Source organism: Lithobates pipiens, unplaced genomic scaffold (genome assembly GCF_037356315.1).
Source record: "Lithobates pipiens isolate NorthernLeopardFrog02 unplaced genomic scaffold, aLitPip1_a1.2 Scaffold_23, whole genome shotgun sequence".
NCBI lineage: Eukaryota > Metazoa > Chordata > Amphibia > Anura > Ranidae > Lithobates > Lithobates pipiens.
The window spans coordinates 178222751-178243363 of record NW_027507785.1 but is presented as its reverse complement, the minus strand read 5'-3'; the positions used below and the strand labels follow the sequence as shown (position 1 = coordinate 178243363).

Below are 20613 nucleotides of genomic sequence, written 5' to 3'. Positions count from 1 at the left end.
TTCAATTCAATGTTAGATTGTTTGTTTGGTGTATGGTCAACCCTCGAACGATCTTACTGAAATAATTTAATGTCGTTGTCAACTTTATTAATGTAAACCTCAACCGCTGAGGATGATGTACAGGTTACAGTTTGGTTCTCAACCCTTATCTATAGATCTAAACATTTCACAGATAGAGGTAACACATTAGTCTGTGGTAGGTGTCAAGGAAATAAATGCTTTGTTTGATTTTGTCTATAGAATCGGTACATGTCTTGTCACAAAAAAAAATTGTTCATACATTCCTTACGGCAAAAACCCAAACCCTTATTTAATATACTTAATACAGTTTCTGTTAAAGAAATAGGGGGGGAGGGGGCACGTGGCTTGCGGCTGATGGAGTAAGCAGTGTGGTGTGGGAGCTCCGCCGAAACTCCGGGCAATTATCCTGATCCAGACACCCTGTTGTACCCAATCAGCTCCTAACTCGTACCGGAGGGACCCCTACACAGTCCCTGATAAAGCGGTGCTATTTTCACTCTCTGCCGCAGCAGAGCATGGAGGGCAAGATGGTGCCCGATCCCAGCGCTCTGCTAAAGAAACAGCCATGAGGATGTTTGGCGGCGTTCAGGGGAAAGGTACCCCTTCCAGACCACCTTCCGCCTTTTTTTGAGCCCTGCGGAGCAAGACGCCAACCCTGAAGCACAGGAACGTGCCTGGTCGGAGGACTTCAAACCCCTCACATGGGACACAATGAGTACACTAGGCCCCGATAATAGCACCGCAGCTATGCCAGACCAGAAGTCCCCTGCCCCGAACCAACTCTCAGGGATATCTTTGCAGCAGTTACCTCCTGCAACATGTCTCTTACTACCCTAACTACTGACATTTAAAAGGGGTTAAACTGGAGCTGAATCTAGTCAGACAGGACATGCAGAAGTTGCAGGACCGCACCGGTGCCCTGGAAGACAGATTAAGCAATGTGGAGGATGATGTTGTACCACTGCAGAGAGAAGTATGCCATACACAATCAATCATTACAGGTCATTCAGCCCGTTTAGAGGAAATGGAGAACAGGCAAAAACACAATAATGTCTGTGCAGTAGGCATACCTGAAAGGGCAGAGGGAAAGAACCCTGTGGCATTTTTAGAGAACTGGCTAATCAATACATTTGGCAAGGATGCCTTCTCCCCCATGTTTGCGGTGGAGAGGGCTCAGAGTCCCACCCAGGCCACCTAAACCTGGGGAACCACCCAGGCCGTTCTTGTTTAAGATGCTGAGCTACAAGGACCGGAATGCCACCTAGGCCAGAACCAAAAGGAAACCTCATGAAAATTTATAACACCAGCATATCATTCTACCCAGATTTCTCTGCTGCGATACAACGCAGGAGGGCTGAGTTTACCGACGTAAAAAAGCACCTCCAAAAATATGATGTCGCATATGCTATGCTATATCCAGCCAAGCTTAGAATGGCAGCACGCGGTGAAACACAATTTTTTGATCCTGCAAACGCATCTCACTGGTTGGATAGAGCGGAACATACCCTTAAGAAGGCTACAGCACCTATGGACTGATTGTGTTCTACGTATTGTTGTTCCGGCTGGCCACGCTCCTCCTGGACGCAGAACCAAGGAAACCTTTACATTCCCTATTTCTTCCTGTAAGGCGGAGAGATGTACCTTTTTGTTTGCACTATACTTCACCAATGACTTGGACTTGCAAGTCCCACTGAATCTGTTGAACTGAGTTGAACCCCCCATAACAGTCCTGCGTGGCAATGCTCACTATAGTTGAGCTAATTAACTGTCACCAGGATACAAACTTTTTTTAAATTTTTTTTGGTTACTTCATGTTGTGGTCATACTCTCTAATCTGACCCCTGTTTGTTGCATGGGGATATGGTTTTTTTCTCTCTTGTCTGCTGGTAAATTTCATGGAGAAATGTGGATTAGGCGAACCCCCATCCTATGCCTGAGTCTGAACTGGAAAAACGGATTTCATAGTCACACTATATGGGGATGTGGAGAATCTCTTGACATGCCCATATACCTGTATAGGCTCCTGGCAGCTACATGCCAACTTGTTAATAGATGTCTACTGAATGTACTTTAGTGTCCTGGAGGGCTGGGAGATGGGGTGAAAAGGGTAGCATTTTTTTCAATGGTAAAAGCTCACAAGCCCTCAGTGGTGTGTTTTTACAAGAAACTCACCTACAGGCTGCATCTATACCCACACTTAAGTCGTAGCTATTCCACTCAGTTTCACTCCACCCACACAGCCTACTCCAGGGGAGTCAGCACACTTATCTCACGAAATGTCTCTTTTCAGTTGCTGCAGTCCCTGATTTGATGACCAGGGAAGGTACATTTTCTTGTTTTATGTAAATTGGCAGATCTGACGTGTAGTATTGCTAATGTATACATCCCTCCACCCTTCTCCTTTTGATAGCCTGAAATGGTTGGCACAATTTATAGCACTCCACTCTAACACCCTTGTTTGGGTGTTGGGTGACTACAATAACGTAGTGGATAAACAAATGCACAAATTTAAATCTGGAGCTAGCGGCAGTCCCACTCTGGGGGGCCCTACCCCCCTTTGCTAGAGCCCTTGTAGAAATTGGCCTACGAGGTGTGTGGAGGGACCTGAATCCCACGGTCCAATCTTATTCCTGTTACTTGGTATCGTATGTTTATCACAAATTGATCTATGTCTGGGAAATAGCCTGGCGCACTCACTCACTACTTCTGTGGTGTATGCACCACGTAACCTTTCAGACCACTCTCCCCTATGTGTTAAGGTCGTTACTGACCCCAGTCCCAGGTGCAGTCTTTGGAAGGTAAATACTTTTTGCTTCACAGTTTTCCCAGAGTCTGACCCTTCTCCCAAAGCCCTGCAGTGATTTGGGACTTTATGAAGGCCCACTTAAGGGGTTTAATTATTACACAGATTAAATCCATCAAAACTAAAGAATGGGAGAACTTAGTGATGAGTGAGGCTGCCAAGGCTGAGGAAAGGCATATCTCTGCCCCTAGTTCTGAGTCAGAACGTAAATGGCAGGAGGCACAGGCCCTGTACCAGCAGGTTTCCATTAATGCTGCGGAAAATGCTTTTTTCTTCAGCAAAATTCTCTAACGAGGGGAAAATGCAGGTCATTTACTTCCCGTCATAGCTAGGGCCCAACTGGATACTACACACATTGATGCTATCCAGAACGCAGCAGGTGACACGGTTACTGATCAGACTTGTATCCCTGGTGTATTCTGTGATTTTTTATTTTTTATTTTTTTAAGATTTGTACATGTCTAAGGTACACTCCACGAAAGAGGAGCTGGACCAATTTTTGGACCAGTGCTCTATCCCCCAGTTATCGCAATATGGCCTTGCTATGGCGATGTCCTTTTACCCACCCTACTAACAACCCTGAATGATGCCCTCCAGGTAGGCGGTCTCCCTGTAGTAGTCATCCCAAAGCCCGGTAAAGATCTGTTACTACCTGACTCATACAGACCTATTTCACTTCTTAATACAGATGGGAAATTACTGGCTAGGTTACTGGCCACTAGATTGTTGGGAGTTGTGGCGGACCTGGTTTCATAGTTTCATAGTTGCTAAGGTTGAATAAAGACACCAGTCCATCCAATTCAACCTGAGTGAGTGTCTTCAATTGTTCCTATCCCTGTACATTGCACACTCACATCGGTCCCTACCCTCAAGGAGCCCACAATCCAAGGTCCCCATTCATATATGAGGGCCAATTTTGGGCAGAGGCCAATTAACCTACCTGCATGTCTTTGGATTGTGTGAGGAAACTGGAGTACCCGGAGGAAACCCACGCAGGCACAGGGAGAACATGCAAACTCCAGGCAGGTAGTGTCGTAGTTGGGATTTGAACCAGCAACCCTTCTTACGCCTAGGTGAGAGTGCTACCGTCTACACCACTGTGCCGCCCACTTCATGGTTTATGCTGACCAGTCTGGTTTTATCCCCACCCGCTCTATGGCACTGAAATCTGCCTGATTCAAGCGACAAAAAAGAGTCCGGGAACTTGTTTGAGCTTCAGGCGTTCGGCTTCAGGCGACATGGAGTGGAGATGTGAACCATCTCCATTGAGAATAATAGTTTTTTTCCCCTCTAGCGTTTTGTAGCTTCAGGCTTCAAGCTACAAAACGCTCAGGTGTGAATGGGATCTTAATGTCGGCCCAGCTTCAGCCAAATGCAGCAAAGTTGATTGGACGGCGCTTCACAGTACAGATGGACAATGATCCAAAACGCACTGCAAAAGCAACCCAGGAGCTTTTTAAGGAAAAGTGGAATGTTCTGCAATAGCTGAGTCAGTCACCTGATATCAACCCAATTGCGCATGCATTTCACTTGCTGAAGGCAAAACTAAAGACAGACAGACCCACAAACAAAACTGAAGACTGCTGCAGTTAGAGACTGGCAAAGCATCAGAAAATAGGAAACCCAGTCTTTGGTATTGTCCATAGGTTCCAGACTTCAGGCAGTCATTGCCAGTAAAGGGTTCTCAAAAAAATATTAAAAATTAACATTTTATTTATGATTCTATTCATTTGTCCAATTGCATTTGAGCCCCTGAAAATGGAAGGACTGTGTATAAAAAAAAAAAAATGGTTACAGTTTCTAAAATTTGTACTTTGATATTTATGTTCAACCCCTCGAATTAAAGCTGAAAATCTGCACTTCAAATTAGTTTAGTTTTTAATTTTATTCTGGTGGCATACAGAGCCAAAAGTATAAAAATTCTGCCTGTGTCCAAATATGTATGGACCTAACTGTGTGTGTGTGTGTGTGTGTGTGTGTGTGTGTGTATAACACACACATGAATAGCAGGATGCTGTATTGTGTGGCTTACACTATTTAACTCTGTTGTAGGGATGAGCTTTCAGGCAATAGAAACAGACCACCACTGCGTGCTAGAGATTTCATGGCCAGCAACCCTGAGCATTTGGCTATCCTGAAGAAAATGGGTGTCAGTCTTATTCACCTGAAGGATGGAAGGGTTCAACTAGTCCAACATGCCAATCAAGTAAGCAAATTGTAGCTTTTTATTATTTTTCTACATCCTGCACATTAGTAAACATGAATGGTACATATTCATTTGTAAAAATGATAAAGCACTTTACATTTTAAAAGCACTGTTGGAGGCAGTTGAAATAAACTCCCTTCAGTATTAATATACAGTATAGTGGTAGAGAAGTTACTAGATTTTAAGAATTTTCTGCATTTCTGTGTTCGTGACTCTTAAAAATGTGATTGGTTTTAGTTAATATACACAATTAACATTTTGCATCACCATATGTGTACTGCACAATGATTTAACCACTTCAATTCAGGGCATTTTCACCCCGTTCCTGCCCAGGACAATTTTCAGTTTTCAGCGCTGTCGAATTTGAATGACAATTGCAAAGTCATGCAACACTGTACCCAAATGAAATTTTTATAATTTTTTTTTCCCCACAAATAGAGCTTTCTTTTGGTGGCATTTGATCACCTCTACGGTTTTTAGTTCTTGCGCCATAAACAAAAGAAGAGTGTAAAAAAAAAAAACACAATTTTTTTACTTTTTGCTATAATAAATATCCCAGTTGAAAAAAAAAAAAAAAATTCCTCAGTTTAGGCCGATATGTATTCTTCTACGTATTTTTGGTAGAAAAAAATTGCAATAAGCATATATTGATTGGTTTGCGCAAAAAATATAATGTCTACAAAATAGGGGATAGTTTAACCACTTAAGCCCCGGACCAATTGTCAGCCAAAGGACCAGAGGTCTTTTTACAATTTTGCACTGCACTGCTTTAACTGGTAATTGCGCGGTCATGCAATGTTGTACCCAAACAAAATTTGCGTCCTTTTCTTGCCACAGATAGAGCTTTCTTTTGATGGTATTTGATTGCCTCTGCGATTTTTATTTTTTACGATATAAAAGGAAAACGACTGAAAATTTTGAAAAAAAAATGTTTTCTTCTTTTTGTTATAAGAAAAATCGAATAAACTAAATTTTAGTCATACATTTAGGCCAAAATGTATTCAGCCACATGTCTTTAGTATAACGGTTTTTTGTCAATAAGCGTATATTTATTGGTTTGCGCAAAAGTTATAGCGTCCACAAACTAGAGTACATTTTCTGGAATTTACACAGCTTTTAATTTATGACTGCCTATCTAATTTCTTGAGGTGCTAAAATGGCAGGGCAGTACAACCCCCCCCCCCCCCCCATGACCCCATTTTGGAAAGTAGACACCCCAAGAAAATTGGTGAGTGGCATGTTGAGCCCATTGAAGTTTTTTTTTTTTTTTGTCCCAAGTGATTGAATAATGACACAAAAAAATAAAAGTTTACAAAAAGTTGTCACTAAATGATATATTGCTCACACATGCCATAGTTATATGTGGAATTGCACCCCAAAATATATTCTGCTACTTCTCCTGAGTACGGGGATACCACATATGTGGGACTTTTTGGGAGTCTAGCCGCGTACAGCACCCCGAAAACCAATCACTGCCTTCAGGATTTCTAAGGGTGCAAATTTTTGATTTCACTCCTCACTAACTATCACAGTTTTGAAGGCCATAAAATGCCAAAATAGCACAACCCCCCCCCCCCCCATTTTGGAAAGTAGGCACCCCAATGAAATTGCTGAGGGGCATGTTGAGTCCATGAAATATTTTATATTTTGCCACAAGTTGCGGGAATATTACAAACTTTTTTTTTGCACAAAGTTGTCACTAAATGATATATTGCTCACACATGCTATGGGCATAAGTGAAATTACACCCCAAAATAAATTCTGCTGCTTCTCCTGAGTATGGGGATACCACATGTGGGGGACTTTTTGGGAGCCTAGCCGCGTACGGGACCCCGAAAACCAAGCACCGCCTTCAGGATTTAAATCTAAAGCGGTACCAAAAAAACTGTTAACGATCGCAGGGATCAGGCCTGACTCTGCGAACGCTGCAGTTATGTGTTTAGTGTTTCGTAAGTGACAGTGATCAATCGATACTGCACTTGGGTGGGCTGTGCGGAGGGGCAAAATGCAGGTGTTGGCAGGTATCTGGACTGATCCCGCTAACAATGCGTTTTTTTTGGAACCCTAAACTGCTGGGGACGCTAGTATAGATCTGATCAGATATTGATCTGTTCAGATACTATACCACTAGGGGAGGTGTATGCTTTGCGCGTGGGTGTTAACGGTACTGGCACTAACCTATTGCTGCCTGGGGCAACACAGACCCTGACCCTAAAACCTAATTGATATCACCCGCCGGGTAATAAATGGTGGGTGCCCTGATGCTATAAAAAGCAAACTAACTAACCAGCGTCACCAGTGACACTTATACAGTGATCACTGGTGAAAGGGTTAACTCTAGGGGCAATCGGGGTTAAAATCTTTATTAGGTAGTATATGGGGGTACATAACGCTATAAAAACCTGGCGGTGAACATAAAAAATAACTAGCTACCTAGCGGCACCAGTGACACTAATGCAGCGATCAGAAAAACGATCGCTTAGTGACACTGGCAAAAGGGGGTGAAAGCGTTACCTGGGGGCAATCAGGGGGTTAAAACCTTTATTAGGTAGTATATGGGGGTCACGGACGCTATATAAAAACCTGACGGGGGGAACATAAATAACTAAATGACTAACTGGCTATCCACCATCACCAGTGAAACTCATACAGTGATCGCTGGGGAAATGGTTAACTCTAGGGGCAATCAGGGGGTTAAAACCTTTATTGGGTAGTATATGGGGGTACCTAATGCTATAAAAACCTGGCGGTGAACCTAAAAAAATAACTAGCTACCTAGCGGCACCAGTGACACTAATGCAGCGATCAGAAAAACGATTGCTTAGTGACACTGGCAAAAGGGGGTGAAAGGGTTAACTCTAGGGGCAATCAGGGGGTTAAATCTTTATTAGGGGCGTAGGGGGCTACCCTGGACCTAACACTAACTGCCCTGACACTTTTTACTGTCACAACTGACACTAAATGCAGTGATCAGTAAATAAATGATTACTGCAATCAGTGACACTGTGACTGGGGGGGGGGGGTGATCGGGGGGTGATTTGTGTGCCTATGTGTACCTACGTGTCAGTGTAGTGTTGGTGCACACTTACTATGTGTTCTCCTCACAGTCCGGTCAAAAAGACCACCCCGAGGAGAGTGACATCACTTCCTCCCTGCCTGTGTTTACACTACACAGGCAGGGGAAGCTTCTCATTCGCCAGGAGCGATCGAGAGGGGATGGCCAGAAACGGCCATCCCCTCATCCCGGATCGCTCCTGAAGCGAAACGGACCGCCGCAGCCAGCGGGAGGGGGTCCGATCGGACCCCCCACCAGCTGGAAGGCAAGCTTGTGCCTGTTGGTGCCATTGTGCCGACGTATATTTACATGCGGCGGTCCTTAAGTGGTTAAAGGCATTTTTATAATTTTTTTTTTGTTTTACTAGTAATAGCGACGATCTATGATTTTTATCGTGACTGTAACATTGCGGCGGACATATCGGACACTTTTGACACTATTTTGGGACCATTCACATTTATACAGCAATCAGTACTATAAAAATGCACTGATTACTGTATAAATGTCACTGGCAGGGAAGGAGTTAACACTAGGGGGCAATTAAGGGTTTAACTCTGTTTCCTAGAGAGTGATTCTAACTGTAGGGGGAGGGGACTCGCAAAGGGAGGTGATCGATCAGTGTTCCTCTGTACTGGGAACATAAGATTGGTCTCCTCTCCCCTGACAGGACGTCGGCCCATCCTTACTCTTGAGAGACTTCTTAGATGCCATTTTTATACCCAATCATCTTACTGACTTGTTGCCAATGAATCTAGTTGCAAATTGTTCTTTCAGCTTTTCCTTATTTGTACCATTTACTTTGCCAGCTTTTTTTTTTTTTTTTTTTTTTTTTGCCCGGTTTCAACTTTTTTGAGACATGTTGCTTAAAATTGTACATTTTCTCAATTTTTAAATATTTGATGTTTTCTATTTTCTGTAGTGATTAAAATATGGGTTTGAGATTTGCAAATCATTGTATTCTGTGTTGATGAAGATTTTACACGGTGTCCCAACTTTCTTGGAATTGGGGTTGTATTGCTTTATATCCAGCTCAGCATCAATCACCAGTGGGGTCAATTAAACGCATCTTTTACGTGATATCATTGAGCTGCATAAAGAATTAATATTGTTAACTGCCTTAGGGAGATGCTTTTGAAGGAAATCCTGGTTTCACAATTATAACACCGGGACACTTGTAACAATAAATCTCTTAAGGGAGGACTGACACTGAGGTCACGTGTGGACTCCATCTAACACTTTTTTTTCTTTTCAGGCGTCAGTGTTTGAAAATACAGGACTTTTATTCGCTTGCTCACTGTCAATTGAGATAACTCCCATGAGTATGCTTTGGATAGTCTAGATCAGGGGTAGGCAACCTTGGGCTTCCAGCTCTGGTGAAACTAAATGAGGCATTGCAAGAACCTGACAATCACAGGCATGACTCCTAGAGGCAGAGGCATTATGGGATTTGTAGTTTCACCACAGCTGGAGTGCCGAGGTTGCCTATGCCTGGTTTAGATGGGCAGCACGTACTCGGTGTATAAATAAATTGTGAACTATGCTAAAGTTGTGCCAAGTTCTGATTTGTGAATTTGCTGAATCATAATACAAATCGGACACTTTGCAGACCTTGTATATATCACTGGTAATGAGGAATGTACGGGGGGAATTCCCATCTGTGCATGGATTGCTGTTCACAGCTGAAAAAAATTCAACCAGAACACAAAATACCTTAAGATTCTTTGCCCCTTCTTACATTTAGTTTATTCGCATAGAATGAATGTACATGTAGTTTAGCTAGACGAATAGCTATGCAGATATTTGTATAAATAGACCTCTAAGGATCTATATATTATAAGTACCCTTAATTCCGAAACCTTCAAGCCAATCCAGATCTTTATCAGGACTTTTGGAATGCTGTTATCTACAGCTTTTCTCAACATGTTTATTTTCACCAATCTTGATTCTCCAAGAGCAAAGTAGTACAGCTGACATACTATAGAGTGAATGAGTGTAACAAGCCATATATGGTAACATAATATATTCCACAAGTAATAGATTTGGTAATGCCTTTCCCTCTGTGTTTTAGTTTGCTTCCTATTCCATATATAGCCACATTTTAAGCAGTTCTAAAACAAAGGTAAAACAAAATCACATTTTAGAAGTCGGTCAGAGATCCAGAAAATTCCAGTGGGCTTCCATTTTTTTTTATGCGCATATTTAATACTGGTGCTTTCAGGTTTAGTATTATTTTTGACACATGTAGAATAATCGTTACAAAAACCGTAATGTTGACAGGACATCTTTTGGGTTTCTAAACAAAGGACTCCAGAAGCCTAAATAACACAATTTATTTTTAACCTGTTATAGTTGTCTAATTTGAGAGGTTCACAAAATTAAACTGTATGTACATAAAAAAAAAACTGGCCTCGTTTTTATCCTAAAATGTTGTAAGGCTTAAAGCCGCATTAAACCAAAAATGTAAAATATTACAGCTTTTCAGTACTTGTGTGATGGATGCATTCATTTTTTTTTAATTTTTAGGACTTTTTTTTTCTCCATTTTTATTTTTATTTTTTATTTTATTTTTTACCTGGTAAAGTGATTGTATAGCCTTGTTTAAAAAAAATAAAAATAAATAAAAATAAAAAAACATAATACTTGCATCCTATCTGAAACAGGGCAGCCGGGATCCTCCTCTTCTGCAATCGCTCTTCACTGTTCCTGGCCCCTCCCTCCTTTTGAGTGCCCTCACAGCAAGCAGCTTGCTATGGGAGCACCCAAGCCATTCGGCCCTGCTCCCGCTCTCTCCTGATTGGCTAACTGACTTTTACCGTCGCTGCGGTGTCTCAGCCAATTGGGAGGAGGGTCCCGGACAACTGACGGAATCGTGGACATCGCTGGACAGAGATGGGGCTCGGGTATTGGGTGATGTTGGGGAGGCTGCTGCACACAGAAAGCTTTTTTTTTTTTTTTTTTTTTTTTTTTTTTTTTTTAATGCGTAGAATGCATTAAGATAAAAAAAAGATTCTTTCTTTACCACTCCTTTAAGCCTCTAACAGACTACTAGTTTTTTTTTGGGTTGAATGAAAAAAAAAACTGACAGTTCAGGTCAGAGCCACTGTACTAACAATCTGATATTTAGAACACAAGAGCACAGCAGGGAGACAGCTGGTTTCTGTTGAACTAGCCGATGCCATCTGACATTCGGCTCATGTGTAGTAGGCTTCATTCTGAATGAAGTGGTAAAATATACACCATCAGACTGAAGCTTTGTCACTCTTTGGGGAGGGCAATGATTAGCCTCTTGTGGGCTCTGGGGCACGCGCCACCGGTGATCTGCTTTTGCTGGGATCACACACAGCAAGAGCCCAGCAGCGTGTACCATGGACTCGATGTCCGCCGGCACCCACCGATTAGACAGTACACAAGGCAGATTGCAGTTCTGTTAGAGGGGAAGGTATTGATTTTGTATTCCTGTCGAGTATCAACATGGATCCATGCCTTCCCCTAGTCAAAGCACCTCCCAGACAGTGCGAAAGCACAGGCTAGGCGCACAGTTAACCCTTTTATTGCCCCTTGATGTTAACACCTTCCCAGCCAGTGTCCTTAGTACAGTGACGGTGCATATTTTTGGCACTGATCATTATATTAGTGTCATTGGTTCCCAACAAGTCTCAGTTGTGTGTCTGATTTATTTGTTTAATTTTTTTTTATTGGGTGTGTTTTATAGTTGAAAGTAAAAAAAATTCATTTGTGTATGTATGTATATATATATATGTGTGTGTGTGTGTGTGTATGTATGTATGTATGTGTGTGTATATGTATATGTGTGTGTATATATATATATATATACAGTGCCTTGCGAAAGTATTCGGCCCCCTTGAACTTTTCAACCTTTTGCCACATTTTAGGCTTCAAAAATAAAGATATAAAATTTTTATTTTTTGTGAAGAATCACCAACAAGTGGGACACAATTGTGAAGTGGAACGAATTCTATTGGATAATTTAAACATTTTTAGCAAATAAAAAACTGAAAAGTGGTGTGTGCAAAATTATTCGGCCCCTTTACTTTCAGTGCAGCAAACTCACTCCAGAAGTTCAGCGAGGATCTCTGAATGATCCAATGTTGTCCTAAATGACTGATGGTGATAAATAGAATCCACCTGTGTGTAATCAAGTCTCTGTATAAATGCACCTGCTCTGTGATAGTCTCGGGTTCTGTTGAAAGCGCAGAGAGCATCATGAAGACCAAGGAACACACCAGGCAGGTCCCTAATACTGTTGTGGAGAAGTTTAAAGGCGGATTTGGATACAAAAAGATTTCCCAAGCTTTAAACATCCCAAAGGAGCACTGTGCAAGCGATCATTTTGAAATGGAAGGCGTATCAGACCACTGCAAATCTACCAAGACCTGGCCGTCCCTCTAAACTTTCAGCTCAGACAAGGAGAAGACTGATCAGAGATGCAGCCAAGAGGCCCATGATCACTCTGGATGAACTGCAGAGAACTACAGCTGAGGTGGGAGAGTCTGTCCATAGGACAACAATCAGTCGTACACTGCACAAATCTGGCCTTTATGGAAGAGTGGCAAGAAGAAAGCCATTTCTCAAAGATATCCATAAACAGTCTCGTCTAAAGTTTGCCACAAGCCACCTGGGAGACACACCAAACATGTGGAAGAAGGTGCTCTGGTCAGATGAAACCAAAATCCAACTTTTTGCCCACAATGCAAAATGATATGTTTGGCGTAAAAGCAACACAGCTCATTACCCTCAACACACCATCCCCACTGTCAAACATGGTGGTGGCAGCATCATGGTTTGGGCCTGCTTTAGATGGTTAAAATTGAGGGGAAGATGGATGCAGCCAAATACAGAACCATTCTGGATGAAAACCTGTTGGAGTCTGCAAAAGACCTGAAACTGGGACGGAAGTTTATCTTCCAACAAGACAATGATCCCAAACATACAGCAAAATCTACAAAGGAATGGTTCACAAATAAATGTATCCAGGTGTTAGAATGGCCAAGTCAAAGTCCAGACCTGAATCCAATCGAGAATCTGTGGAAAGAGCTGAAAACTGCTGTTCACAAACGCTCTCCATCTAACCTCACTGAGCTTGAGCTGTTTTGCAAGGAAGAATGGGCAAGAATTTCAGTCTCTCGATGTGCAAAACTGATAGAGACATACCCCAAGCGACTTGCAGCTGTAATCGCAGCAAAAGGTGGCTCTACAAAGTATTAACGCAAGGGGGCCGAATAATTTCGCACGCCCCACTTTTCATTTTTTTATTAGTTAAAAAAGTTTCAAATATCCAATAGATTTCATTCCACTTCACAATTGTGTCCCACTTGTTGGTGATTCTTCACAAAAAATAAAAATGTTATATCTTTATGTTTGAAGCCTGAAATGTGGCAAAAGGTTGAAAAGTTCAAGGGGGCTGAATACTTTCACAAGGCACTGTATATATTATATGTATCTAGTATATATCAAAATATTCTGTCTTCTTTTTTTTTTTTTTTTTTTGTTTATAGCGCAAAAAATAAAAACCGCAGAGGTGAACAAATACCACCAAAAAAAAAAGCTCCATTTGTGGGAAAAAATGGACAGAAATATTATTTGGGTGCAGTGTCACTTCACTGTGCAATTGCCAGTTAAAGTGACCCAGTACCATTTTGCAAAAAATGGCTTGGTCATGTAGGGGGGTAAATCTTCTGGAGGTCAAGGGGGTTAGTAGTTTTAAATAATAAATCCAGCTAATGCCTTAAAAGCAGCTACAGCAAACAGTTTTTCCTTTTGGGATAATGGTTTTATATATTTTATGGTGACCATTGTAAGCACCCCTGTCAGTGTTTAAATGGTTTGTCTCAACCCTCTAAGTGCTACTTTGTACAGCTTGGTCTGTTAAAATAAGGTGAAAAATAACAAACTTACTGGCTGAATCTCTAGTTGAAAATAAAGGAAAATAAGTCTAAAAGAAAACTAATACAACCACCACATCTAAAAAAAAATGGTAAGCTGCAATTTAATATATTTTTGTTTTGGGGTTTAATATGGCTTTAGGGACTGTAAAGAACTCCCAATTATAGTTCTTGGATTTTTTTTTTTTTTTCACCCATTGAAGTCTCATGCCTCCTGCTAAAAAATGAAATAAGCTTTTCCTAAGAAGCATGAAAAACTTGGGTTGATATAAATGTTGTGCTCTGTTTTCTAGGCTGCCACCTCTGTAGATGCTGAAGATGGCTTGCGTTTTATGCAAGAAATGATTGAACTCTCCAGTCAACAGCAGAAGGAACAGCAGTTGCCACCGCGTGCCGTTCAGATAGTTTCTCACCCATTTTATGGAAGAGTGGTATTGACTGCAGGGCCTGCTCAGTTTGGAATGGATCTCTCCAAGAACATTGCAGGGGTATGTGATTACTGATGTTTAAAAGACCTGTCAGCTGCTTGGAATCCTTTCTTGAAAACATGAGTGACCATTAGTGACCTTCTAAAAATCGCAGTTGCATGGCTGTGGTTTTAAATTCAGTTGATGCCTGTCTCAGGAAGGTATTCAGATCACAAATTCTAACAATTTAATAACTCGCACATTGAAGTGATGGGATGCCTTTACTTTGCAGGGGACAAAGAAGGGGGGAAAAAAACTAGCGTTTACTTACTCTTTAAAGGCTGTCTTTACTCTCTCAGGCCCAGGTCTACAGCTAGCTATTGCTTCAATTTATGTCTGCCAAACTGCAGATAATCTCACTAGGACAATATACAGCTGAAAAATCCGGTAGTCCAGAACAGTTTTTTTCAGTAGTTGCAGCAATTTGTCTTCTGCCATATATATATTTTTTTTTTTTTCGTGTGTTGATGCTTTAGACCCAGTTATGGCCCAGATCTCCAGAATGGCTATGTTGTATCCATATGCGCAGAATCATGTTTTAAAGCCTGATCTGCTAAACTTTACTTGTGAAAGACACCTCTGTCTTATGCCCTTTGGAGATGGGCATCTGGTCAGTGAGGCACTTGACAAATTGACACAGCAGAAGGCTCCATGCCCCTCCTCCCCCAGGGCCTCTGCCACTTCAGAAGTTGAAACCTGTGTAGAGAATTGAGGTGCTTTGCATTCTAAGCCAAAATGAATCCCTTTTGTCGCAAGACTTAGAGCACAAAATCCACAGTCTTCCCCCAAGCCTTCTCTCTAATATAGGATCCCCTTTCTCCAAGGAGTGTGGAGAGGGGATGGTTGGGGGGGTGGGGGGGAGGGGCAGGAATCTATGTGATTCACTGATGTCTCATACCTGTAGGTTCAAATTGTGGTTTAAAAGGGATACAAGATAAAGTTCCAAACTGTACTCCCTCAGTTTGTGCCTTTGGGACAAGTGGAATAATTGGCACCTGTAGACATCCAGCGTACCTATGTTTATATTCCACTCGGCTCTTTTTGCAGTAGGAGACAGGCACTTCCAGTTTGTTTTAGAGACTGGCCTATCCTCTTCTCTTGGAGCAGTCACAGAGGTACTTGTACCCCTTCTTTCCCTTTTAGAAACTCTGGGCATCCAGGTCTCAGGCTGTCTAGACTAATCTTCTGGAGGACTCCTCTCACTTCTAGCTATCTGCAAACATAGACCCAGCCCAAGCAAATGTCTTCCTTCCAGAAAACCAATTGCACTCTCAGCACTCGCTGTTGGGACTTGAGATCAAAGAGATACCCCTCTGTGAGATTCTGTATGAGTTCTAGGCCTCACAGTGGCCTCCTCTAGGCCATTTTATTTAAAACCTCGCCACCACAACCTGGTTCGCAGAGAGCTTCCAAAACATCAGAGTGATCTCATTGTTAAAAGGTATCAGTCAGGAGAAGGGTACAAAAGAATTTCCAAGGCATAAGATATACTGTGGAACACAGTGAAGACAGTCCTCATCAAATGGAGAAAATATGGCACAACAGAGGCATTACCAAGAACTGGATGTCCTTCCAAAATGTATGAAAAGTCGAGAAGAAAACTTGTCAGGGAGGCTTCAAAGAAGCTTACAGCATGACTGTTGATGCTTCTCTCTGGCCTGCAGAAGCCACCTGCTAAACCCAACAGGGAAGTCTTCTTGTAGTGTCCCTCCTGCAAAGTAGCCTTCTTGGTGGCTATCACATCTGTCTGAACTAGCGGCTTTCTCTTTTAAGGAGCCATTTCTTGTTTTCACAGGGACAAAGTAGTTTTGCATCAAAGACCCTTCTTTCTTCCTGAGGTGTCTATTTTTTCCACCTTGATTAAGACATATTCCTTCCATTGTTGTGCCTTACTTCAGAGCACCCAGAGGAGGGCCTTCACTGTCAGATCCATCAGAACCTACATCAAAGCTATAGCTTGTATCAGGAGGACACACTGCTTTTTGTCCTACCCTCAGAACTTTGCAAGGGAACTCCTGCTTCAAGATCAGCATATATAGGATAAAATTACTAATCTTAAGAGTTTACCACAACCTGGTCTTCTGTTCATATCTTTTCCAAGTTCCACCAGGTGGAACTTGGACGTCCAGTCTTCTGTGGATACATCTTTCAGCCGCAGGGTTCCTGCAGCAGAGCTCTGTTGGGTCTTTTGACCTTCATTATGCTTGGGCCTGTTGGCACAGTTCTGTTAACCTTGTTGTTGCCCACCCTTATAATTAATTGTTTATGGATGCCCCAGGGTCTGCGAATATTAAGCCTGTGTCCTGTACTGTACAGTTCCATAAAAGGAATCTTGGCTTGCCTGTAATTTCTATATCTTAGGGTACATGACACAGGTCACCCTTCCCTCTGTTCTGTGTTACCCTGTATTATTCTGATTGCTACAAAACTGAGGACTCATGGAGTGGGGGGAAGGGTTATAGGGGGATGCTCAGGGGTGTGTCCTCAAATGTTTTGCCAGTGTCCAATCATATCGTATAAAGGTGCCAGCTTACATCCCAGGTTGTATGTTGTTGTAATATCAACCATGTGTCCTGAACTTTAGAGCTTACAACAGCTGCTCCCACACAGCTAATACTAAGCTTTAAAATTGATTTTCAAAGGGAAGTATTACCACAGGGTGGTACTGTGGATGTAGGACAATAATCAACATTGCCACATCCTTAATTGGAGATATACTGGGAAAAGTGAGCTCTAGATGGATTTTTTTAGGCACCACCATATACACAATCTTAAAATATAATCATTTATTGATAGAAAAATTATAAAATCAACAGATAAAAGTGCAGTTAAAATTCCTAGAAGCAAAAAAAAAATTCTTGTATAGAACCCGCAGAGCTTCTTTATAGCTCAAGAGGACAAACATGTAATTCTAGGTTTGATTAGATTAGGAATAATCACTGGCATTAAAAAAAAAGGGGGGGGGGGGTTGTCCAAAAGTCACTTGGGGTCCAATAACTGCTTAACGCTAAAACCCCACACCACATGAAATCTGTTTATACTGTATCTTTGACCACTCTGATCATCAAAATTGAGCATGGGCAATTGCCACTGGTGCTCACCTTTTTTGAGAGGGACTGCAAGAATTTCCCTTAGCACTGTGTGAACTAGGAATTGTTCTGTATAAGGAACCACAGAGTACAGCAGGTGATGCAGGGATCCAACACACTCATAAATAAGTCAGCAAGCTTAGATATTCAACAAAGCAAGTTCAATAACATAGCAGGACAGGTAAGTATTTGATTTTTTTTTTTTGCAAGAATCCCTTCTTCTGTCTTCTGAAGTGGTTCTCAATCTCTAACCACATATTCACATATATATATTTTTTTTTTTATCATCTTCTGTATTGTCAGCAATCTCTTCTAGCTTTTATATGCCTGGCTTTTAGTTAGGACCCACTTGAGGCCTAATTAATTGGCCCTCATTGTTCTATATTTTACAAATATGGTTGCAAAAATAGTTTGCTAAAAATCAGTGGAAAATGGCAAAACCTATCAAGCGGACAAGGAAGGACACAACTGCTCAAATAATCATTCTTTAAAGCAGTGTTGTGCAGAAGGGTATATCTGAGTGCACGGCAAGTTGATCCTTTAAAGAGAATAGGCTACAGCAAGAGCAGATCATGTCAGTTTAACTCTTGTCATCTTAAAAACAGGAATTAATGCTACAGTAAGTACGTCGCTAAAGCTGGAAAAATGCACCTTGGTCCAATTAATCTTTTGATTACAGAATGCAGGTGGTAGCGTCAGAAAATGGGAATTCAGTGTCATTAGTTCCCATTTGTCAATGCATTTTCACACAAAGTTTTGAGTTATTTTTTTACTTTTGAGACCACACCCCTGAGCATCCCCCTATAAACCTTCCCCACTCCATGAGTCCTCAGTTTTGTAGCAGTCAGAATAACACACAGCATAGGCATACTTGGTATTGCAGCTCAAAACACATTCTGCTTCTTTTCCCGAATATGGGGATGCCACATTTGTGAGACTTTTTCACAGCCTAGCCACGTAGAGAAGCCCAAAATCCAAGAAGCACCTTCAGTTGTTTTACGGGCATAAATTATGCATCTAATTTCCTGAAGCACCAGGACAGTGGGAACACTTATAAAACGACCACATTTCGGAAAGAAAAAACTCCAAGGTTTTTTCTAAGAAGTGTAAAGTTTTTTTTTTGCTATTGTTTTTGGGGGGAAAATGCAGAAAGAAATTTTAACTTTTTTACACAAAGTTGTCAGTATTTCGCCGACAGAAGCCTCGCCCGGCTGTTTCTGTTGAACCGGACGATATTCGGCCTGTGTGTACCAGTCTTTACCCTGTTTTGTAGTTTTATGCTATGATGAATTTTTGATCCAGATCCGAATTTTGGAAAGATGTTTCATTAAATGCAGTTTGTATAATTATCAAGAAAATTATTTGATTCTGATTTGTTCATTAACATTCTGTTTCCACAGACCCGAGGCTTTGTAGCCAAAGCTGAACCTTACAGTGGGTGCACAGAAATAACTAACTCCGAAAACATCAAAGGAAGAATTGCACTTATGCATAGGGGTCAGTGCATGTTTGCAGAGAAGGCTCGAAATGTACAGAAATCTGGAGCCATTGGAGGAATTGTTATTGGTAGGTGCTAAGAAAAGGTGACGGTCATCAAGTCTGCATTTTTGTTATTACCTTGCTTGATGCCCTGCCCATCCTGAGTTATTTGTTTTCTGTAGTTAATTTTTCTACATGTGACAGTTATGTGTCTGCTCAAATATATTTTTTTAAATGCAGGCAGTACAATAAACTAAGTATGACTTGGTATCATCCTTGTGCAGTGCCTTTAAAACAGATCTCAAACTGGTGGAAGAAAGTCAGCACAAAGAGCAGCACAGTGGCTAAGTATTTAGCCTAGCAGCACTAGGTCTACCTGCCTGGTGTTTGCATGTTCTCCCTGTGCGGGTTTCCTCCAGGTACCCCGATTTCCTGCCACGCTCCAAAGACAAAAAACTTCACTTTTTTTGTGTCAATGGATGAATTCTTGTCTGCTGTTACTGGGTTATATCACCAGCTTTCCACAATCCTTTCCGGTTATGACCTGCAATTTGTGAGACTATGTCAAAGCTTCAAGATCTGGGCTCACTGGATGTCGGAGTTGGGCAGATACCTGGAGGATTTTCCCTGTGCTGTTAGTTTCTTGGTGGACACTTTAATGGACTTAAATCAGCAGACCTCGCAGCTGGGCATCTTGACGATGCACATGCATAACTTTTAATGGATGAAATGTTGGTCAGCAGAGCTACTTTGTAAAGAAACCAGTCAAGTACTTTCCTTTTCAAGGGTATAATTTATTCGGTCTTGCTGTGGATGATTACTACATAAACATAACTGTGGGCAAGAGTAAACTTTTTCCGCTTAAAAAGACACTGTCGCTTTCTACTTCCAAACGACATTCTTTATGTCAGGGCTCGACAAATCCTAGGTGCCCGGTCGCCATTACGATTAGAAGTTGCATCCTGGCACCTGGGCTTTTGTCATTCTTTGGATAAGCGCTTCCCCATTCATGTAGATGTTCTCTCTCCTTTGGTCTGTTGAGTTTGGAAGCTGCAGCCATATTTTGGTAATCATCGTCCCTCAAATAAGACTCCCTTGGGATCCTTGTTTGCGCTTGGTTTTTGTTGTTGTTGTTTTTTTTTGTTTTTTTCTTGCTAGCATTAGCAATGCACCAATTTTGTTTCCTGGTATTACTTTGGTTGTTTACCATTACACAGTCTAGTCTATAAAATACCTATAACATTTTTAGTTTTTTCCAGCTAAGTATGCTTATCTGTATATTTGTATTGCAGATGACAATGAAGGTAGCAGCAGTGACACAGCTCCTCTGTTTCAAATGGCTGGCGATGGGAAGAATACTGATGACATAACAATTGCTATGCTGTTTTTGTTCAGCAAGGAGGGAAATATCATTCTTGATGCGATACGTGAATACCAAGAAGTGGAGGTTCTTCTGTCTGATAAGGCCAAAGATAGAGGTAAAATAATCTTACTATGTTCACGTGAAGCATTTACCATCCTTTACTAGATATGGAGAACTTAAGAACAACTTTGCTATTTTATGCGTTCTGTAATATAACCTCTGGTTAC

At 41.6% G+C, this 20613-nt stretch overlaps 1 protein-coding gene across 2 annotated transcripts in view; it reads left to right on the top strand.

Moving 5' to 3' along the window:
• Positions 1-20613, top strand: part of EDEM3 (ER degradation enhancing alpha-mannosidase like protein 3) — a 123652-nt gene that overhangs the window by 82378 nt on the left and 20661 nt on the right. For both annotated transcript variants that reach the window (XM_077452661.1, XM_077452662.1), the window contains exons 16-19: positions 4877-5030; positions 14282-14476; positions 18945-19110; positions 20316-20501. In XM_077452661.1, coding sequence (XP_077308787.1) covers positions 4877-5030; positions 14282-14476; positions 18945-19110; positions 20316-20501 — 701 coding nt within the window. The remainder of the gene's footprint in view (positions 1-4876; positions 5031-14281; positions 14477-18944; positions 19111-20315; positions 20502-20613) is intronic.